This window comes from Salvelinus sp. IW2-2015, linkage group LG23 (assembly GCF_002910315.2).
Source record: "Salvelinus sp. IW2-2015 linkage group LG23, ASM291031v2, whole genome shotgun sequence".
Classification (NCBI taxonomy): domain Eukaryota; kingdom Metazoa; phylum Chordata; class Actinopteri; order Salmoniformes; family Salmonidae; genus Salvelinus; species Salvelinus sp. IW2-2015.
This window is the reverse complement of record NC_036863.1, coordinates 3492883-3512871: the sequence shown is the minus strand read 5'-3', so window position 1 is coordinate 3512871 and position 19989 is coordinate 3492883. Positions and strand designations below refer to the sequence as shown.

At 46.5% G+C, this 19989-nt stretch overlaps 1 protein-coding gene and 1 pseudogene across 5 annotated transcripts; both read right to left on the bottom strand.

The window, feature by feature from the left end:
- Positions 1 to 12214: 12214 nt before the first annotated feature.
- Positions 12215 to 15723, bottom strand: plac8l1 (PLAC8 like 1). 5 transcript variants are annotated; one of them, XM_023967522.2, is made up of 5 exons: positions 15536 to 15723; positions 15121 to 15257; positions 14736 to 15001; positions 14227 to 14363; positions 12215 to 13084 (listed from the first exon to the last, which is right to left on the bottom strand). In XM_023967522.2, the coding sequence occupies exons 2-5, from the start codon at positions 15153 to 15155 to the stop codon at positions 12953 to 12955; spliced, it is 570 nt and encodes a 189-aa protein (XP_023823290.1). In that variant the 5' UTR covers positions 15156 to 15257; positions 15536 to 15723; the 3' UTR covers positions 12215 to 12952. The 5 variants fall into 5 exon arrangements, with proteins under 5 accessions (XP_023823290.1, XP_023823289.1, XP_023823291.1 ...); XM_023967521.2 differs by having other exon boundaries at positions 15121 to 15252; XM_023967523.2 differs by having other exon boundaries at positions 15121 to 15170.
- Positions 15724 to 16999: 1276 nt separating this feature from the next.
- The window catches only part of LOC111950445 (leucine--tRNA ligase, cytoplasmic-like), a 39352-nt pseudogene continuing 36362 nt past the window's right edge, over positions 17000 to 19989 (bottom strand).

The window sequence follows — 19989 nt, the reverse complement described above, 5'->3', positions numbered from 1 at the left end:
ATTAGCAAAATCGGTGCTAGCAGAAAAAGAAAAGTGCTTTTTACAACATATTAGCTTCCAAAATGTAAGTAGGTATATTTCAGGACCCTGTCTTTCAAAGATAATTCGTAAAAATCCAAATAACTTCACAGATCTTCATTGTAAAGGGTATAACACTGTTTCCCATGCTTGTTCAATGAACCATAAACAATTAATGAACATGCACCTGTGGAACAGTTGTTAAGACACTAACAGCTTACAAACGGTAGGCAATTAAGGTCACAGTTATGAAAACTTAGGACACTAAAGAGGCCTTTCTACTGACTCTGAAAAACACCAAAAGAAAGATGCCCAGAGTCCCTGCTCATCTGTGTGAACGTGCCTTAGGAATGCTGCAAGGAGGCATGAGGACTGCAGATGTGGCCAGGGCAATAAATTGCAATGTCCGTACTGTGAGATGCCTAAGACAGTGCTACGGGGAGACAGGATGGACAGATGATCGTCCTCGCAGTGGCAGACCATGTGTAACAACACCTGCACAGGATCGGTACATCCGAACATCACACCTGCGGGACAGGTACAGGATGGCAACAACAACTGCCCGAGTTACAGCAGGAGCGCACAATCCCTCCATCAGTGTTCAGACTGTCCACAATAGGCTGAGAAAGACTGGACTGAGGGCTTGTAGGCCTGTTGTAAGGCAGGTCCTCACCAGACAACACCGGCAACAACGTTGCCTATGGGCACAAACCCACCGTCGCTGGACCAGACAGGACTGGCAAAAAGTGCTCTTCACTGACGAGGCGCGGTTTTGTCTCAACAGGCGTGATGGTCGGATTCGCGATTATCGTTGAAGGAATGAGCGTTACACCGAGACCTGTACTCTTGAGCGGGATCGATTTGAAGGTGGAGGGCCCATCATGGTCTGGGGCGGTGTGTCACAGCATCATCGGACTGAGCTTGTTGTCATTGCAGGCAATCTCAATGCTGTGCGTTACAGGGAAAACATCCTTCTCCCTCATGTGGTACCCTTCCTGCAGGCTCATCCTGACATGACCCTCCAGCATGACAATGCCACCAGCCATACTGCTCGTTCTGTTCGTGATTTCCTGCAAGACAGGAATGTCAGTGTTCTGCCATGGCCAGCGAAGAGCCTGGATCTCAATCCCATTGAGCACGTCTGGGACCTGTTGGATCGGAGGGTGAGGGCTAGGGCCATTCCCCCCAGAAATGTCCGGGAACTTGCAGGTACTTTGGTGGAAGAGTGGGGTAACAATCTCACAGCAAGAACTGGCAAATCTGGTGCAGGACATGAGGAGGAGATGCACTGCAGTACTTAATGCAGCTGGTGGCCACACCAGATACTGACTGCTACTTTAGATTTTTGACCCCCCCCCCCTTTGTTCAGGGACACATTATTCCATTTCTGTTCGTCACATGTCTGTGGAACTTGTTCACTTTATGTCTCAGTTGTTGAATCTTGTTACGTTCATACAAATATTTACACATGTTAAGTTGAAAACGCAGTTGACAGTGAGAGGACGTTTCTTTTGTTGCTGAGTTTAGCTGTCTGATTACACAATCTGATGGAATGGATTGTCCTGCACTTTGTAAAAACCCAGAGTGCATTGAGTGAATGTTGAGCTTTTTTTTATCAGCTAATACAGGACTTTTTCAAAATTCTTTTATTATTCTGATTTTTCAGGGGGTGCTGCAGCACCCTCAGCATCCCTACTTCCCACGGCTATGCCCCAGAGTACACATTAAAGAGGACTGAGATTGGTTATTTTAAATAGGACTATATGTGAAAACACCCTACGTCTACCCGAAGTATAGACGAGGCATACGTCTGAAGTTAGGTCTTCCTGAAGTACTGTATCGACGAAGCCCACATTACCTTAGTCTCCGTCAAGGTTCTGCACCCACTTGCACTGACTTGCATGCAGACACACACACACACACACACACACACACACACACACACACACACACACACACACACACACACACACACACACACACACACACACACACACACACACACACACACACACACACACACACACACACACACACACACACACACTCAACTTTGTGTGGATTTGTCATCGAGTGCTGTGTGAGAGGTCCTGCTCTGTAATGCTCTGCTCTCGCCTCTGACAGGCTGATGTCTGCTGACGTACGCCAGAGTGGGCGCCAGCACACATATGGTATAATTGAATCCCTGATGCCACTCTCACTCTTCCCCATCTCTCTCTCCAGTCTCCTTTTCTAGAAGTTTCCATTTCGGCTCTGCCTGTGTCTATGTGTGTGTATGCGGCAGCAGGCAGAAAGGGGTGTGTGTGTGGGCTGAGTGAACCAATGAGCTATTGCAAACTCAAAACAGTCAGACATGCTTCATCACCCTCCCTTGTACTCTGTTGACTTGAGTGACATGTCATCCACACAATATGTTTAAGCCGCTCACATGCCTAGATTGGACATGCTTCTACGATCTTGTAGTCTATTTGAAGACAGACAGCGCTCGTATATTTTTTCCTCTTCATACTTTTAGAGTTCTAGGAAAGTACAACTCTCTGACGGGGATGGTGATCAGTTGACAAGAGCCGTGCTTCTTCAAATAAGGTTACTCTTGTGGAACGATGAGGCTCCTACTCTCGTCTCTCATCTCTGGACAAACAGAAAATTAAAATCCCAAATTAAAATTATTTTCATTTTCTATGCAGACCAGCATGTATCATCAGTCCGATTTACTGGAATGAATCTGAAAATTATAGTTATGTTTCTAGAACAATAAATGTCAAAGGTTGTTTGCTGACACCTGCTTTCTATCCCACTGATTGACCTAGTGGCTGTGGCTGGCATTCCATTGCAGGAAATATGAGAAGCAGTCTCCTCCACAGTGGAAGCTTCAAGCGAACTCCCAGCCTGCCAGGAGAATCCCCAGTCATGGGACCATACATGGAGTTATTAATAGGGTGCCCCCCCAGGGCCTAAATCAGCTGCTGATGTAATAGTGGCTTGATGAACCCTCCCGTTCTGTGTACAGAGAACGTTGGATGAAAGGTGGTCTGACCCACCTTCCCACTCCCCTCAATCACTATTCCCCTCCAGACGAAGAGAAGGATGAAAATATCCGCCTGAGATACTATCTGTCTTATTAATGAAGAGAAAATAATGACTTGGTATGGGTAATGAGTTTGGTGAGAAATGCTGGGATTAGAGTGACAACAAATGTATGCAGCCATGTACAGAATGAAATGGCTGTTCAGTGCTGTGGTCATTGAGATAACTCCCAGATGAAGTTAGTCCCACTCCCTCAACAGGGAAGATTCTACTTTCATTTCTTTGTTGAAAGGATCTCAATGGAGCCGAGGTGTGTTAGTCCATCTGTTATAAAATGTTTGTAGGACAGTTACAGTATCACAGTGAGGGGACCTGTGTGTGTGTGTGTGTGTGTGTGCTTGCGTGCGGGGCACAGTTGGATAAATATGCATTATTCGAGGCGTCTGATCGTGTTTTAATGAGCTCCATAGAGCGGTTTGTTTTGATGTTCTACAGAAAACTGGTGCATCTGTTGTTCTGTGTCTGTGTGTGTCTGTGTCTGGTGTCTGTGTCTGTGTGTGTGTGGTGTGTGTGTGTGTGTGTGTGTGGTGTGTGTGTTGTGTGTGTGTGTGTGGTGTGTGTGTGTGGTGTGTGTGTGTGGTGTGTGTGTGTGGTGTGTGTGTGGTGTGTGGTGTGTGTGTGCACCAATCACGTGCACGTCTTGTGCTGTGCCAGTCTTTAGGTTCTTTATACTTGTGGCTTTGACATCAAAACTGTCCCTAACAGAGCAGTATGCTGAGTGTGAGGGGTCATGTGTGGTCCCTTATCATTAAGTGAGCGATTGGGGGGGGGGGGGGGGGTTCTTAATCTTGTTTTATAGTCAAGGTAACAAACCTCCTTGGATCACATCCAAAAAGCCAGACATACCCAAGCCAGGGAGATGAGGAAGCAAATATTCACAAAGAGAGAGTAATGATAGATGTGGCAAGATCTATCCTCCGCTGCTGTGCATCAGTGCCAACACACACACACACACACAACCAAAAACACCCAAAACACACACACACACACACACACACACACCCACACAACCACACACACACACACACCACACACACACACACACAACACACACACACACACACACACACACACTGTTCACGATCGTGTTGGAGAGACGGACCAAGGCGCAGCGGGCATTATGACTCCATCTTCTCTGTAGACAGATGAACACGAAAAACGAAACACTAATTATCAAACTATAACAAAACAACAAACCGATCGTGAGCTACAAACGAAAGTGACACACAAGCTTACTTACGTTAAACATAGACACAGCTAGACAACTATACTAAACATCCCCAACTACTCTAAATAAACCCCCAAACCTTACAATCACCTGGACACTACAAAACCCCATAATACACCATGTCACAACCCTGCACCCTAACTAAAATAAATAAAGAAAAACAAAGCATAATAAGGCAGGGCGTGACATAGCCCGCCCCCTTAAGTGCGAAACTCCGGGCGCACCAGCAAAAGTCTAAGGGGAGGGTCTGGTGGGCATCTGACCACGGTGGTGCTCAGGCCTCAGGGGCGAGTCCCCACCCCACCAAGTCCAATCCCACTTTATATCTCCCTACAAATGACCACCTCATATACCCGCCACTTAATCTTTTGGGTACATCGACACAAGGGGCAGCACCGGGATAGAGGATAGCTCAGGAACAGAGGGATAGCTAGGACAGAGGGATAGCTCAGGATAGAGAGGCAGCTCAGAATAGAGAGGTACTCAGGATAGAGAGGCAACTCCGGACTGAACGGCAGCTTCCGGACTGAAAGGCAGCTCTGGACTCGAGGGGCAGTTCTGGAGAAATAGCCGCTCTGGCTGAGGGACAGCTCAATGACTGGCTGACTGGCTCTGGAACGCTCATGGCTGGCTGACCGCTCTGGTACGCCATGGCTGGCTGACGGCTCTGGACCGCTCATGGCTCACTGACGGGCTCTGGCAAGATCCTGTCTGGTTGGCGCTCTGGCAGATCGCTGTTCTGGTTGGCGCTCTGGCAGTATCCTGTCTGGTTTGCGGTCTGGCAGATCCTGTCTGGTTGCCTCTGGCCAGATCCCTGTCTGGTGGCGGCTCTGGCAAGATCCTGTCTGGTTGGCGCTCTGGCAGATCCTGTCTGGTTGGCGGCTCTGGCAGTCCTGACTGACGAAATGGCTTTAGCGGCTTCCTACTACTATCGCGTTCTCTTGACCGGCTCGGAGCGGCGGGTTCGGGGCCTTCTCTACATGGCTCGGGTGATCCCGACCAGGAATGGCTCAGACAGGCACTTGCGTCTGGACATTTTACCTCGTGGGCCAGACGGATGGCCTCAGACGCGCGCTCCAGCGGGAGACCGGACGACCGTCTTTGAGGGCCAATCCGTCTGCCCAGTGCCGTCTGAGCCATCCGTCTATCCCGAGCCATTAGAGCCGCCCGTCTGTCCCGAGCCGTCAGAGCCGTAGTCAGTCAGGAGCCGCTAGAGCCATTCGTCAGTCAGGATCTGCCCAGAGGAGGTGGCGCCAACCAGACAGGATCTGCCAGAGCCGCAACCAGACAGGATCTGCCAGAGCCGCAACAGACAGGATCTGCCAGAGCCGCCAACCAGACAGGATCTGCCAGAGCCGCAAACCAGACAGGATCTGCCAGAGCTGCAAACCAGACAGGATCTGCCAGAGTCGCCAACCAGACAGGATCTGCCAGAGCCGTCAGTGAGCCATGAGCGTCCAGAGCCGTCAGCCAGCCATGAGCGTCCAGAGCCGTCAGCCAGCCATGAGCGTCCAGAGCCGTCAGCCAGTCATGAGCTGTCCCTCAGCCCAGAGCGGCTATTTCTCCAGAACTGCCCCTCAGTCCAGAGCTGCCTTTCAGTCCGGAGCTGCCTTTCAGTCCGGAGTGCCTCTCTATCCTGAGCTACCTCTCTATTCTGAGCTGCCTCTCTATCCTGAGCTATCCCTCTGTCCTGAGCTATCCCTCTGTCCTGAGCTATTCCTCTATCCCGGTGCTGCCCCTTGTGTCGATGTTACCCAAAAGATTAAGTGGGGGTAATATGAGGGTGGTCATTTGTAGGGGGAGATATAAGCTGGGATTGACTATGGTGGGGTGGGGACCTCGCCCTGAGCCTGAGCCACCACCGTGGTCAGATGCCCACCCAGACCCTCCCTAGACTTTGTGCTGGTGCGCCGGAGTTCGCACCTTAAGGGGGGGCTATGTCACGCCCTGGCCTTAGTATTCTTTGTTTTTTCTTTATATTTTAGTTAGGTCAGGGTGTGACATGGGTATTTATGTGGGTTTTGTAGTGTCCAGGGTGATTGTAAGGTTTAGGGGTTTATTTAGAGTAGTTGGGTTTATGTTTAGTATAGTTGTCTAGCTGTGTCTATGTTTAACGTAAGTAGCTTGTGTGTGCACTTTCGTTTGTAGCTTCACGATCGTTTGTTGTTTTGTTTAGTTTGTATATAGTGTTTGTTTCGTGTTCATCTTCGTCTACAGAGAAGATGTATTCATATCCCGCTGCGCCTTGGTCCGTCTCTCCACACGATCGTGACAGTGTGTGGTGTGTGTGTGTGTGTGTGTGTGTGTGTGTGTGTGTGTGTGTGTGTGTGTGTGTTGTGTGTGGTGTGTGTGTGTGTGTGTGTGTGTGTGTGTGTGTGTGTGTGTGTGTGTGTGTGTGTGGCACTGATCACAGCAGCGGAGGATAGATCTTGGCACATCTATCATAGCTCCTCTCTTTGTGAATATTTGCTCCTCATCTCCCTGGCTTGGGTATGTTCTGGCTTTTTGGATGTGGTCCAAGGAGGTTTGTACCTTGACTATAAACAGATGAGACCCCCCCCCCCCCCAATCTCTCACTTAATGTAAGGACCACACATGACCCCTCACACTCAGCATACTGCTCTGTTAGGGACAGTTTGATGTCAAAGCACAAGTATAAAGAACCTAAGACGGCACAGCACAAGACGTGCACGTGATGGTGCACACACACACCACACCACACACACACACACACACACACACACACACACACACACACACAACACACACACACACACACACACAACACACACAACACACACACACACAACACACACACAGACACAGACACAGACACAGACACACACAGCACAGAACAACAGATGCACCAGTTTTCTGTGAACATCAAAACAAACCGCTCTATGGAGCTCATTAAAACACGATCAGACGCCTCGAATAATGATATTTATCCAACTGTGCCCGCACGCAAGCACACACACACACACACACACACAGGTCCCCTCACTGTGATACTGTAACTGTCCTACAAACATTTTATAACAGATGGACTAACACACCTCGGCTCCATTGAGATCCTTTCAACAAAGAATGAAAGTAGAATCTTCCCTGTTGAGGGAGTGGGACTAACTTCATCTGGGAGTTATCTCAATGACCACAGCACTGAACAGCCATTTCATTCTGTACATGGCTGCATACATTTGTTGTCACTCTAATCCCAGCATTTCTCACAAACTCATTACCCATCCAAGTCATTATTTTCTCTTCATTAATAAGACAGATAGTATCTCAGGCGGATATTTTCATCCTTCTCTTCGTCTGGAGGGGATAGTGATTGAGGGGAGTGGGAGGTGGGTCAGACCACCTTTCATCCAACGTTCTCTGTACACAACGGAGGGTTCATCAAGCCACTATTACATCAGCAGCTGATTTAGGCCCTGGGGGGGACCCTATTAATAACTCAATGTATGGTCCCATGACTGGGATTCTCCTGGCAGGCTGGGAGTTCGCTTGAAGCTTCCACTGTGGAGGAGACTGCTTCTCATATTTCCTGCAATGGAATGCCAGCCACAGCCACTAGGTCAATCAGTGGGATAGAAGCAGGTGTCAGCAAACAACCTTTGACATTTATTGTTTCGAAACATAACTATAATTTTCAGATTCATTCCAGTAAATCGGACTGATGATACATGCTGGTCTGCATAGAAAATGAAAATAATTTAATTTGGGATTTTAATTTTCTGTTTGTCCAGAGATGAGAGACGAGAGTAGGAGCCTCATCGTTCCACAAGAGTAACCTTATTTGAAGAAGCACGGCTCTTGTCAACTGATCACCATCCCCGTCAGAGAGTTGTACTTTCTAGAACTCTAAAGTATGAAGAGGAAAAAATATACGAGCGCTGTCTGTCTTCAAATAGACTACAAGATCGTAGAAGCATGTCCAATCTAGGCATGTGGCGGCTTAAACATATTGTGTGGATGACATGTCACTCAAGTCAACAGAGTACAAGGGAGGGTGATGAAGCATGTCTGACTGTTTTGAGTTTGCAATAGCTCATTGGTTCACTCAGCCCACACACACACCCCTTTCTGCCTGCTGCCGCATACACACACATAGACACAGGCAGAGCCGAAATGGAAACTTTTAGAAAGGAGACTGGAGAGAGAAGATGGGTGCGCGCAAGAACGAGACGTCTGGGAGAGCGTGATGCTCAGATCAGGCGCTGATGGAGACAGGTATTGTGACTAGACGCACGCTATAGGGGTAGACGGATGGCTCGTAGACGGGCAGGGACAGATGTCGCGACGCTGGGGAGGATGCTACGACGGATGGCTCAGACGACGCTGGGAGACGGATGGCTCAGATGGCGCTGAGGAGACGGATGGCTCAGACTGATCCTGTTCTGGCGGCAGGCTTTAGCGCTCCTGTCTGGCGAAGGCTCTAGCGGCTCCTGTCTGGCGGAAGGCTCTGTAGGCTCATGGCAGACGGGCGGCTTTGGCAGGCTCATGGCAGACGGGCGGCTTTGAAGGCTCAATCACAGACGGCAGTTCAGTCACCGTAGGGCAGACGGCAGACTCTGGCGGCTGAGACGCACTGTAGGCCTGGTGCGTGGTGCCGGAACTGGAGGTACCGGGCTAAGGACACGCACCTTCAGGCTAGTGCGGGGAACAACAACAGGGACTGAGCTTCTCGAGTTCTCAAGCGCACTATATGCCTGGTGCGTGGTACCGGACTGAGGGCACGCACCTCAGGACGAGTGCGGGGAGAAAATAACAGTGTGTACAGGACTCAGGGAGACGCACAGGTGGCTTAGTGCGTGGTGCCGGAACTGGAGGCACTGGGCTGGAGACACGCACCCATAGGGAGAGTGCGGTGGAGGAGGAACAGGGCTCTGAAAACGCACTGGAAGCCTGGTGCGTGGTGTAGGCCACTGGTGGTACTAGGCTTGGGCGGGAGGTGGCGCCGGAATACCGGACGTGCAGGCGTACTGGCTCCCTTGAGCACCGAGCCTGCCCAACCTTACCTGGTTGAATTGCTCCCCCGTCGCCCGACCAGTGCGGGGAGGTGGAATACCCGCACCGGTCTATGTAGGCGAACACCGGGGACCCATGCGTAAGGCTTGGTGCCATGTAAGCCGGCCCAAGGAGACGTACTGGTGGCCAGATATGTAGGGCCGGCTTCATAACATTTGGCTCAATGCCCAATCTAGCCCTACCAGTGCGGGGAGGTGGAATAACCCGCACTGGGCTATGCACCCGTACAGGAGACACCGTGCGCTCTACTGCGTAACACGGCATCTGCCCGTACTCCCGCTCTCCACGGTTAGCCTGGGAAGTGGGCGCAGGTCTCCTACCTGCCTTGGCCCACTACCTCTTAGCCCCCCCCAGAAATTTTGGGTAGTACTCACGGGCTTTTCAGGCTTCCAGCCACGTCTCCTTGCTGCCTCCTCATATCTCCACCTCTCTGCCTTCGCTGCCTCCAGCTCAGCTTTGGGGCGGTTATATTCCTCCTTGTATTTCTTGGTCCAGAATTTCCTCCCAATTCCAATAGTCCAGTGTAGGTGGGTCCTGTTGTTGTTGCACAGGCTGCTTGATCCGATGTTGGTGGGGAATTCTGTCACGACGTGTGGAGAGACGGACCAAGGCGCAGCGGATATGAATACATCTTCTTTTATTTTAATGACGAAGATGAACACGAAACGAAACACTATTATACAAACTAAACAAAACAACAAACGATCGTGAAGCTACAAACGAAAGTGCACACACAAGCTACTTACGTTAAACATAGACACAGCTAGACAACTATACTAAACATAAACCCAACTACTCTAAATAAACCCCTAAACCTTACAATCACCCTGGACACTACAAAACCCACATAAATACCCATGTCACACCCTGACCTACTAAAATAATAAAGAAAACAAAGAATACTAAGGCCAGGGCGTGACACACACAGCATCAATGCCATTCACCACATCTTGCCACAGTGAAAGCCTCTTTACACACAACAACAAGAGACACCATGCCATGTCGGACGAAAGAGCAGCAACATCAACGGGACCAGGACCTTATGAATCCTGTATGTAGAGCTAAATAAAAACACACTTCAGCTTGGAGGTGTGAGACAAGATGATGCAGAGAAGGGATAGACAGATGGGGTCCTTCTAACCAACTACTGTAGCCATGCCTGTTCTCCGATCCCTTCATACGGCTGGAGGAGGAGAGGAACAAGAGGAAATGGATTCCACAGGGAAGCGCAAAGACATGCCCTAGCCAAGACTGATGCAGTGGACCATGGCAGAGGAACACAGAGCAAGACTAGCCCTCCAAAAGCTTGCCCAGCGTAATTAGACAAAATAATGACCATCACCCCCTAACTGCCTTGGGGCGGCTGTGACTGACTATGCATGCATCACTTGATTATACACCCCCCCCCCCCCCCATGTGGGTTCATTCCCCACGGGGGGACCAGGATGAATATGTATGAACTTTCCAATTTGTAAGTCGCTCTGGATAAGAGTGTCTGCTAAATGACTTAAATGTAAATGTATGTGTGTGTGTGTGAATCTGCCTGGGAAGCGGACTCTGTTATGTAAGCCCCAGGTGGCTGTTGTTGTCCTGGACAGAGTTATCACCAAGGGGACAACTTCCTAGGTCCCCCTGCACCACACCTCCTTTTCTTCCCACGTCATACGCTTGTGAGAGGCTGAGTGACTGAGACATGCTCTGTAGGAGGGATGGTATGGCAGACAAGAGGAGTGTAAGAAATGTCAATAAATCCAGGGGCCAACTCCTCTTAAAGCATAATTTAAACTGAATCTGAATACCTAGAAACTGGAACGGTTATGCCAACAACAGAAGCCGTCATAATGGCTTCACTGCATGGACGGGAAACGATGAGACAGTGTGTGTAAAATATAAAACACATTATTTAACAAACCTACCACACTGTGAATGTATGAGAAGAATACACAGGCAGGCTGGGTATGCATCTACAGTATCACCACTGTTGTTTTTCCCCCTTTCCTCTCCTCCCTCTCTCTTTTCCCTCTTCTCCTCCCTCCCTCCCTCTCATCATCTCCTGGGCTCTGCAGTGGTTTGGCTCCAGCAGTCCCGCCCCCCAGGGGGTCTCACCACAGACCAACAGCATCACCTGCACACCTGGTGCACCAGGCGGGAGGCACACGCAAGCAGCTTTCTGGTCCCTGCAGAAGCCCAGGAGGCAGCAGAGCAGCAGTACTGCAGTTCAGGCAACACTGCCATCTACTGGTAGACATATGTAAATGGAGCTGGGCTGATGACACGGTCACTAAGGCTGTCCATCTGGTTAGAACCAGATTGCCATTAGACTGAGAAACCTTTTTCCATAATGAGAGCATGATGCTGATTGTTATTAGAGGATAAATTCTGATGAAATCATAATACTGTATTATGATGCATGCTACTATCATCAAGCTACTATCACCATGCTCCTAGCTAGCCACCCTCTTCATAGGTTGTCATTCATGCATATTTCATCTGGGATCATACAGCATACAAAGGTCCGGGGTCAAGGGGTCAAGCAAGGACTGCTGTTCTACAACAGGGAGATTAAATGTGAAGGATTGTTGGAAAAACACACTACCTCTTATGAACTCACTCGGTTGGATCAATGTGCTTCTAGTATGGACTTTTAAAAAACTGTGTTCCGTATTTGATGTATAATGCTGAATTAAGCAATAAACAGCAGTTAACAAATTGCATATTCAGCCTTTGGATACATCCCGGCTTGGTGTTGGTTGGCATTTGCGGTTCAGAGAGGGACGTGCAAAATTAGCTTACCGTGATTGTCAGCCGCAGGGTAAGGTCAGAAATAGAATAATACAATAATAATACAAATAGGTTTTATTATTTAATGGCTTAGCCTACATGGACTGTTTCATACAATTGGTTAGGAATTTTATTTTACTTTACAAACATTTATGAAACATTGTCTGGTAAAGTATCACTGATGTTCCACATCCAACATAGGCTCAAATACTAAGCCTACTCCAAGTCCCCATCCCCAAATACATTCTTGACTTAATTCTTAACTTAACCAACTTTATTTTACATATGCCCGACTCATCTTTAACAGGGATGTCCTCAGAAACCCTAGAATGATCACGAGGGCTCTCATAAGACACCAAACGGGCACCTGTAGTATGATGACCCCCATAGAGACCTGTAATAATCACCATCTAGATGGATGTGACATAGTAATCTGTAATAGTAATCATCCATCCATCTGTGACATAGTAATCATCCATCCATCTGTGACATAGTAATCATCCATCTGTGACATAGTAATCATCCATCTGTGACATAGTAATCATCCATCCATCTGTGACATAGTAATCATCCATCTGTGACATAGTAATCATCCATCCATCTGTGACATAGTAATCATCCATCCATCTGTGACATAGTAATATGCAGACATCAGTGATGCACCAATGAAATGACATGAGCCTCTGAAGGTTCTATACACAAGCCAAGTTTGCTACAGGTACCAAGGTTAGATCATGCATATTGTAATATGAATAAGATGTGGTCCTGGCCTGGATGAATGAATCTAGCACACATACAGCCATGTTGTCAGGAGCACTCTAGTGCAGTGGATACCTTGTAGGTTTGGCTCTTCATCCTCCTCTTCATCTCTCGGATCATCTGACAGATGGCCAGGGGGTAGCAGCAATACACTGTAGTCCAGTCCTCACAGACGCTGCCCTGCGCGCGCACACACACACACACACACACACACACACACACACACACACACACACACACACACACACACAACAGGGGAAAGTTCACATCTGGTCTCAGGCAGGGGTCTTTATTTCTATCTGAAGCCTGGCTGCTGAACTACAAAAAAAAATCTGAATGTGTCTTTACATAAAAAATCAGAATGAGTCTTTACATTACAAATCAGAATGTGTCTTTATATAACAAATCAGAATGTGTCTTTACATTACAAATCAAATTGTGTCTTTAACATAACAAATCAGAATGTGTCTTTACGTATAACAAATCAGAATGTGTCTTTACATTACAAATCAGAATGTGTCTTTACATAACAAATCAGAATGTGTCTTTACATAAACAAATCAGAATGGTCTTTACATACAAATCAGAATGTGTCTTTATATAACCAATCAGAATTGTGTCTTTACATTACAAATCAGAATGTGTCCTTACATAACAAATCAGAATGTGTCTTTACGTAACAAATCAGAATGTGTCTTTACATTACAATCAGAATGTGTCTTTACAATAACAACAAATCAGAATGTGTCTTTACGTAACAAATCAAATGTGTCTTTACGTAACAAATCAGAATGTGTCTTTACGTAACAAATCAAAATGAGTCTTTACGTAACAAATCAGAATGAGTCTTTACGTAACAAATCAGAATGAGTCTTTACGTAAACAAATCAGAATGAGTCTTTACGTAACCAATCAGAACTGAGTCTTTTACGTAATCAACATCAGAATGAGTCTTTACGTAACAAAACAGAATGAGTCTTTACGTAACAAATCAGAATGAGTCTTTACGTAACAAATCAGAATGAGTCTTTACATTACAAATCAGAAGCAAATTTCCCACCGCATGCAATACAAAATAAAATATGGTGTACAGCCACAGCTGCGTAAACAGGAGGAAAGTAAACGTGAGGGAGTGAGTGACACATAATTTGTTGTACAATAATTTGTTGTACATGATGTGCAACCTACATCTCTTGAAATAAATTGTGATACCGAATTGCTCTGTGAGAGAACACTGCTTTGGTCCCCATGACACCAGCGGGTCGTTAATGGATTCTAATAACACCCATTAACCCCCGTCATTATTGCGTAACAATCCTCACCTGTATCTTGTATCGCTCCCTGATGCCCACCCGCATGGCGAATGTGGAGCCAGGGAGCAGGGGCAGACACAGACACTCCCCGTACTGGTGGGCCAGACTCAGGTCCAAGCAACAGGGCACAAAGGCCCCTAAGAGACCTGGGAAAAACGAGAGCGATACAGGGCTTAGGAAAAACTCTACTAGGTTTAGTGCAATGTCATTTTCCACAATATAGTAGCAGTTGGTTACGGAAAACGTTTCCAATTTGAATACATGTTTTGCAACCCTACAGAGTATTGTAGATTGATATGGTATTATGCAAGAGAATCGTCATCTTTACGAAGTATCCTCTCTTTAACATTGGGTAACATTGAATGTCCATAATTAACATAGGTAGAGCGTAAGCATGTAAGATAGCAGTATAGCCATCCACCATCGGACTATTTCAGTTACTCAAACCGGCAACTGTGACTTTTACACTTGAGTGTGTACAATGCAGTGTAATAAGCCCAATGCTGTGTCTGCCTCACATGTGCTCCTGTCTCCACACACGTTGAACAGACTGCTGCTCCAGTCCCCTCCCGTCTGAGTGATGGTGGTCACTGTTGTCGTGGTTACCCCCAGGCCAGGCTGCGTGAGCACAGGGAGTTTCATCACAGCAGAAGCGGCACTCTGTGTGTTCCAGCTTTCTGTTCCTATGTCCCAGCCCCCGGCTTCCTCGTCCTCCTCATCACCTGGGGCCTGCTGCTTTGCAGCTTTGGTGACTGGTGCACAACTGAGATAAACAAGAAAGGAACTATAAAATGTAGAAATGAATGTAGGCTTAGCTGTGTTGCAATGCGGCTTAAGAACATGTTGGAATGATTCATTACACCCAACAATGGTGATCTCTACTGATAAAGGCCTAACACTTACTGGTCTGTGGTGACTATGGCTGTGGTATCCTCCATGCTGACGGCTGCTCCCTGCCAGGGAAGGAAGGGGAGACTGGTTGAGTTTCCCACTGAGACTGGGTGTACTACTCCAGAGAGGGCTGGAGCTCAGCGGCTGCTCTGGGAAGATAAGACATGTTGGACCTCCTCTTCTAGGGGCTCATAACACCCTCTTAGTACAGCATGTGCGCCGCCACAGCAAACAAGGACAGAGCCGGCCTGTTCAAGACTGTCTGGAATGGAGCCTCTAATTCAAAGTGCAAATGCCACATTTCCACAGTGTAGGGGCCAAGGCCAAGGCAAGCCAGCGGATCAGTAAGTTCATACTCCCAACACATGCATAAACGGGCAGCAGTGACAACGAGAAAATCCTTGTAAAATTAAAAGGCAACACTTACCCGAATCACAGACTACAGCAACGTGCTACCGCTTAGTCCTGGACACAAGTGAYCTGTCACACATCCTCCTGATCACTTCTGCTTTTTGGTGCACAGTGTTGGTATGAGAATCGGCTGGGGGAGGCTTGTGGTAAAATAAGAAACATCTCAACCGGTTTCTCTGAACAGCCGAGGACATTTCCTGCTGAGTGAGAGCAAAAAGCAGAACATCTATTGTGTAGTGTTTATAGAAACAGAGGCAGACTGTGTTTCAACTGCATGACTGATTTCCAAGYGGGATTTAATTAGCGGTGCTCATACTGCCAGTAGATTGGCTACAGTCCATTATAGAGATGTTTTTCATGTGATTCACGCCAAACTGGTAACCTAGAAGACCACTGCAGATGGAGTCTAATGTGGCCGTATGTCGCAACATGAATGAAAAGAAAGAAATGCACCACCCAAATACATAAAAATGTGTTTATTCAATCTCTGACAATTATGCCAGAATATTTTTTGTTTTGTTGACACATTTGTGGAAATTATTAATTGTATACGGTAGTTACTGGACATATAAGTACTGCTGAAGAGATGTTCAGAAGACACCTTTGCCTGGAACCCCTCAACATATGAATACAAAATATATGGCTTGTATCTAGTGGAAAGAGACTGTAGGCAGAGGGCTGTACAGGTATGCTCAAGAGAAGCTTTATTCCGTCCGTACTTTAGCACATAATGGCAGACACTGAGCCTCTGAAACAACATAATTACATTTAATGTCACATAAGATGAGAGGACGAAGGTACACATTCTATTTTAGAACCACTTCAATAGAAAAGGTAAAGGCAAGACAACTCTCCTTGTTCGGGCGGCGTTCGGAGGACGACGTCACCGGCTTTCTAGCCATCGTCGCTCCATTTTTCATGTATCCATTTGTTTTGTCTTGTTCCCTGCACACCTGGTTTTCATTCCCCAATCACACTACATGTATTTATTCCTCTGTTCCCCATCATGTCTTTGTGTAAGATTGTTTGTGTTACGTGTGTATTGTTCACGCGCCAGACTGGCTTGTTTTTCTGGGTTATTTTTCACTAAGATGTTTATTGTTAAACATAATTCTTGTGACTGTTTTGCGCGTTTTGCACTTTTGCCTAAATAAAGTGTGCACCTGTTCACAAATCTCTGCTCTCCTGCACCTGACTTCGCTACCAGTACACACACATTCTGACAGCCTGGCTATACGTCACAGAGCTGTGCATGTTATCTACATAGACCTCAGACTCAGCAGGAAAATAGTGTCTTGTCATTCTGCTACAGCCCCAGCTGTTCAGTCCCACCCCTCTACACAGAGAGCAGGGCCCTGTTCAAATACTGTTAACATGCATCCTTCCTACCTTCCTAGAAGGTAATCACTGATATCTATGAGACTAGATGAGCCCTTGTCAGACCAGTGATAGAAGTCTTAAAACAGGCCCCAGACCTGTGCTATTGTAACAGGTAAACCAGGGTGTCTCCTATATCCACGCTGATGCCATTGTCTGTCATGAGGACCTTCCTGTCGGCCAGGCTGATGCTGAAGGAAGACTTGTCAGAGATGGGCAGCTTACCCTGCTCCTCCCTCCCCAGGACGGGCACCTGGCGAGGCCCCAGGACCGGGTCCTCAAAGCGCATCAGCTCCACTTTGGACAGGTCTGCATGGGGACCGAGGGGACATGTAGGAGGTCAGGCACCATGGTTACATTGCAGGGTTAAACAACAATAACCTTGTAGATGCCTCACTTCCGTCAGGTCTGCAGGACATAACAGTGTTGTTGAACTGCAGCCTAAAACAACAGCATTCTGCTAATTGTATGATCAAAAGTTACTGTGTGAAAACTAAGAGCAGAGCACTCATCTAAATGACTACTAGACATAAACTATTTGTACATCTTAAGGACAACCCTCAGTAAACCCTCACCCTCAGTAAAACTAACTTTTACATTTAATTAAGGGAATGGCAACAGGCCAAGGCAGGCAATTCAAAAAACATGATCAAATATGGTTAAATTATAAGCTATCAATAGGAAAGCATTGAAGTCGCAATGTCTTTAGGGGCTTAGAAATATACCTTTAATTAGCTTTAATTGGCTTTGGATAGTCTGCGGATGATGCCGTCTCTGCTGTCGCCCTGTCGGATGTTGATGGTGATGGTAAACAGACCATTGGKTGGATGGGGGTTAACCAGGAACACTGCCACACCAAGCTAGGAGACACACACAGCTCACTGGTCTGAACTATACTCATAATTCATAAAGTGTTCAAATAATTTCACAGACAGACATACATGTTGTCATAAATAATATGTTGTGTCAAGTGTCAAGTTATTATTTATCATCGCTTTCAAAATGTTTAAGTAAACATTTAACATGGACTGATTGAACACGTTTAGTGGTATCAGTGTTTTTAAGATAAAATAATGAATAATAAAGAGGTCTCTCTGGAAACTATGTTGCTGTTACTATAATGATTCTAATACCATCTAAAATGCCCTGTCTGTTTCTCTGTGTGGGGGGCTGATCAAGCAGAAGTACAAACTAGTGAAACAACTGACAGGCGGGTCTTTGTGGCAGAATGGCAGCTCAAACAAAAGGATGTGTCTGTCCATCTACCTCGGATCTGAAGACACTGAACGGTTTCCCAAGGCAACAGTCCTCCTTTATTTTGTCATCTCTCTGATGTGAACACAGCATCTATCTGATCAAGCTGGGGAGAAGAAGAAGATGAAGACGAAGACGAAGAAGAAGAAGAAGAAGAAGGAGGAGAAGGAGGAGAAGAAAAAGGAGGAGGATGAGGAGGAGGAGAAGAAGAAAAAGGAGGAGGATGAGGAGGAGGAGAGGTAGGACAGGGAGGAGAGGGAGGAGAGGGAGAGAGAGATAGGGAGAAAGATTGAGGGAGAAACCATTAACACAGTAGTTTAATATTTGATAGGGCCAGTGTGACATGCAGAGTGTTTGGAGCGTTGTGAATTCATACTGTGGGGAACAGGGGAGATGGTTGGCATTAGCCTGAAATCCTCATGCGATTGGCACTGCAGAAAAGTTACCTACATTACACATTCAAGGCAACTGTTGTTGTTTCAGTATAATTAAGACTGGTTAGAGAGGGTATTAGAAACTAGATACAGTTTGTTAGACAGCCCTGGTGTGCTATCAAATGCCCCAAATAAACATCACAGGCTGGCTGAATCACTATGGTCGCTATGGGAGTTATGTAAGSGATAATCAACAAGGGGCTATGCGTTCTATGGTAAATAATGAARGACGTGGAAYGMGTGTTCCAAGATGTTGTAGCGGAGTGCCGCCAACCTTCCACGGAGTTGCATTATTTTCCAGAGAAAGCATAGAGCCATGGTATAATATTACAGAACTAATAAAGTCAGCATCTGTATTGGGGAATTAGCTTGGATAATGAATGAGGTGGAACATAGGCGAGATTAATAAAACACATCGGGCTGTATAGATGGACAATAGTGCTCTTAAGCAGATAGAAAATAGCTGCATTCAACTCTGGAGGTGGAGGACAAACTGAAAGTCAAACTGAAAACMGTCAATTGGGAGAAGGAATGTAAAAAAAAAAAAGGAAATGCTTGATAGATGTTTCAGAGATTACCAGGGGGRGGAGTTAAGAGAATGAATAACAGGTTGTAGAGCCTATCCTTCACAACTCATTCCATGAAACATGCACAGCTGAGAGAAAGTGGGGGAAGAGTGTTAGGTGTAGCTACCTCCAGAGAGTTTGTTCTCCAGGAGCACTGCACCCGCCCACTCAGGTCAGAGTGTTATCATCGTCCGAAGGAAGAAGACGTACATTTCTCAGCACTTTTTATTGTCGACATTAACACCAATGTCTAAATGTTGTTCATCGAACTGTAAGTTACGGGGGGGGGGGTTATTGGGAGTTTTACATGCTGTGTAATAATAGGTAATTACCACTACTGACTTCCTGTTACTTTGATAAGTTTCAGCCATATGTTCTACTGTATGGCTGTTACTACTCTCATTAATGTTAGAGTTGCCAATACCGCTCTGCGTATTGTTTATTATCTATGTAGTATTATTCCGTACAGCCATAAGCGTTATTATTCCATTAGTTGCACAAGTACTTTTGCAGAAGTAGTTTTTTTTTCTTCTCTCTTTTGCACAGAAGTATCTKTACTTGCACATCATCATCTGCACATCTACCACTTCAGTGTTAATGCTAAATTGTAATTATTTCGCCTCTATGGCCTATTTATTGCCTTACCTCCCTAATCTTACAACATTTGCGCACACTGTACATATATTTTTCTATTGTGTTATTGACTGTACGTTTSTTTATCCCATGTGTAACTCTGTGTGGTTGTTTTTGTCGCACTGCTTTGCTTTATCTTGGCCAGGTCGCAGTTGTAAATGAGAACTTGTTCTCAATTGGCCTACCTGGTTAAATAAAGGTGAAAT

Bases quoted from the DNA above. Each gene is read 5' to 3' on its own strand.
- plac8l1 (XM_023967522.2), bottom strand. From the start codon at position 15,155: ATGGAGGATACCACAGCCATAGTCACCACAGACCA. The intron at 15,002-15,120 runs GTAAGTGTTAGG...TACATTTTATAG, and splicing joins GCCATAGTCACCACAGACCA to TTCCTTTCTTGTTTATCTCA. The intron at 14,364-14,735 runs GTGAGGCAGACA...CGTTTTTCCCAG, and splicing joins GTGTGGAGACAGGAGCACAT to GTCTCTTAGGGGCCTTTGTG.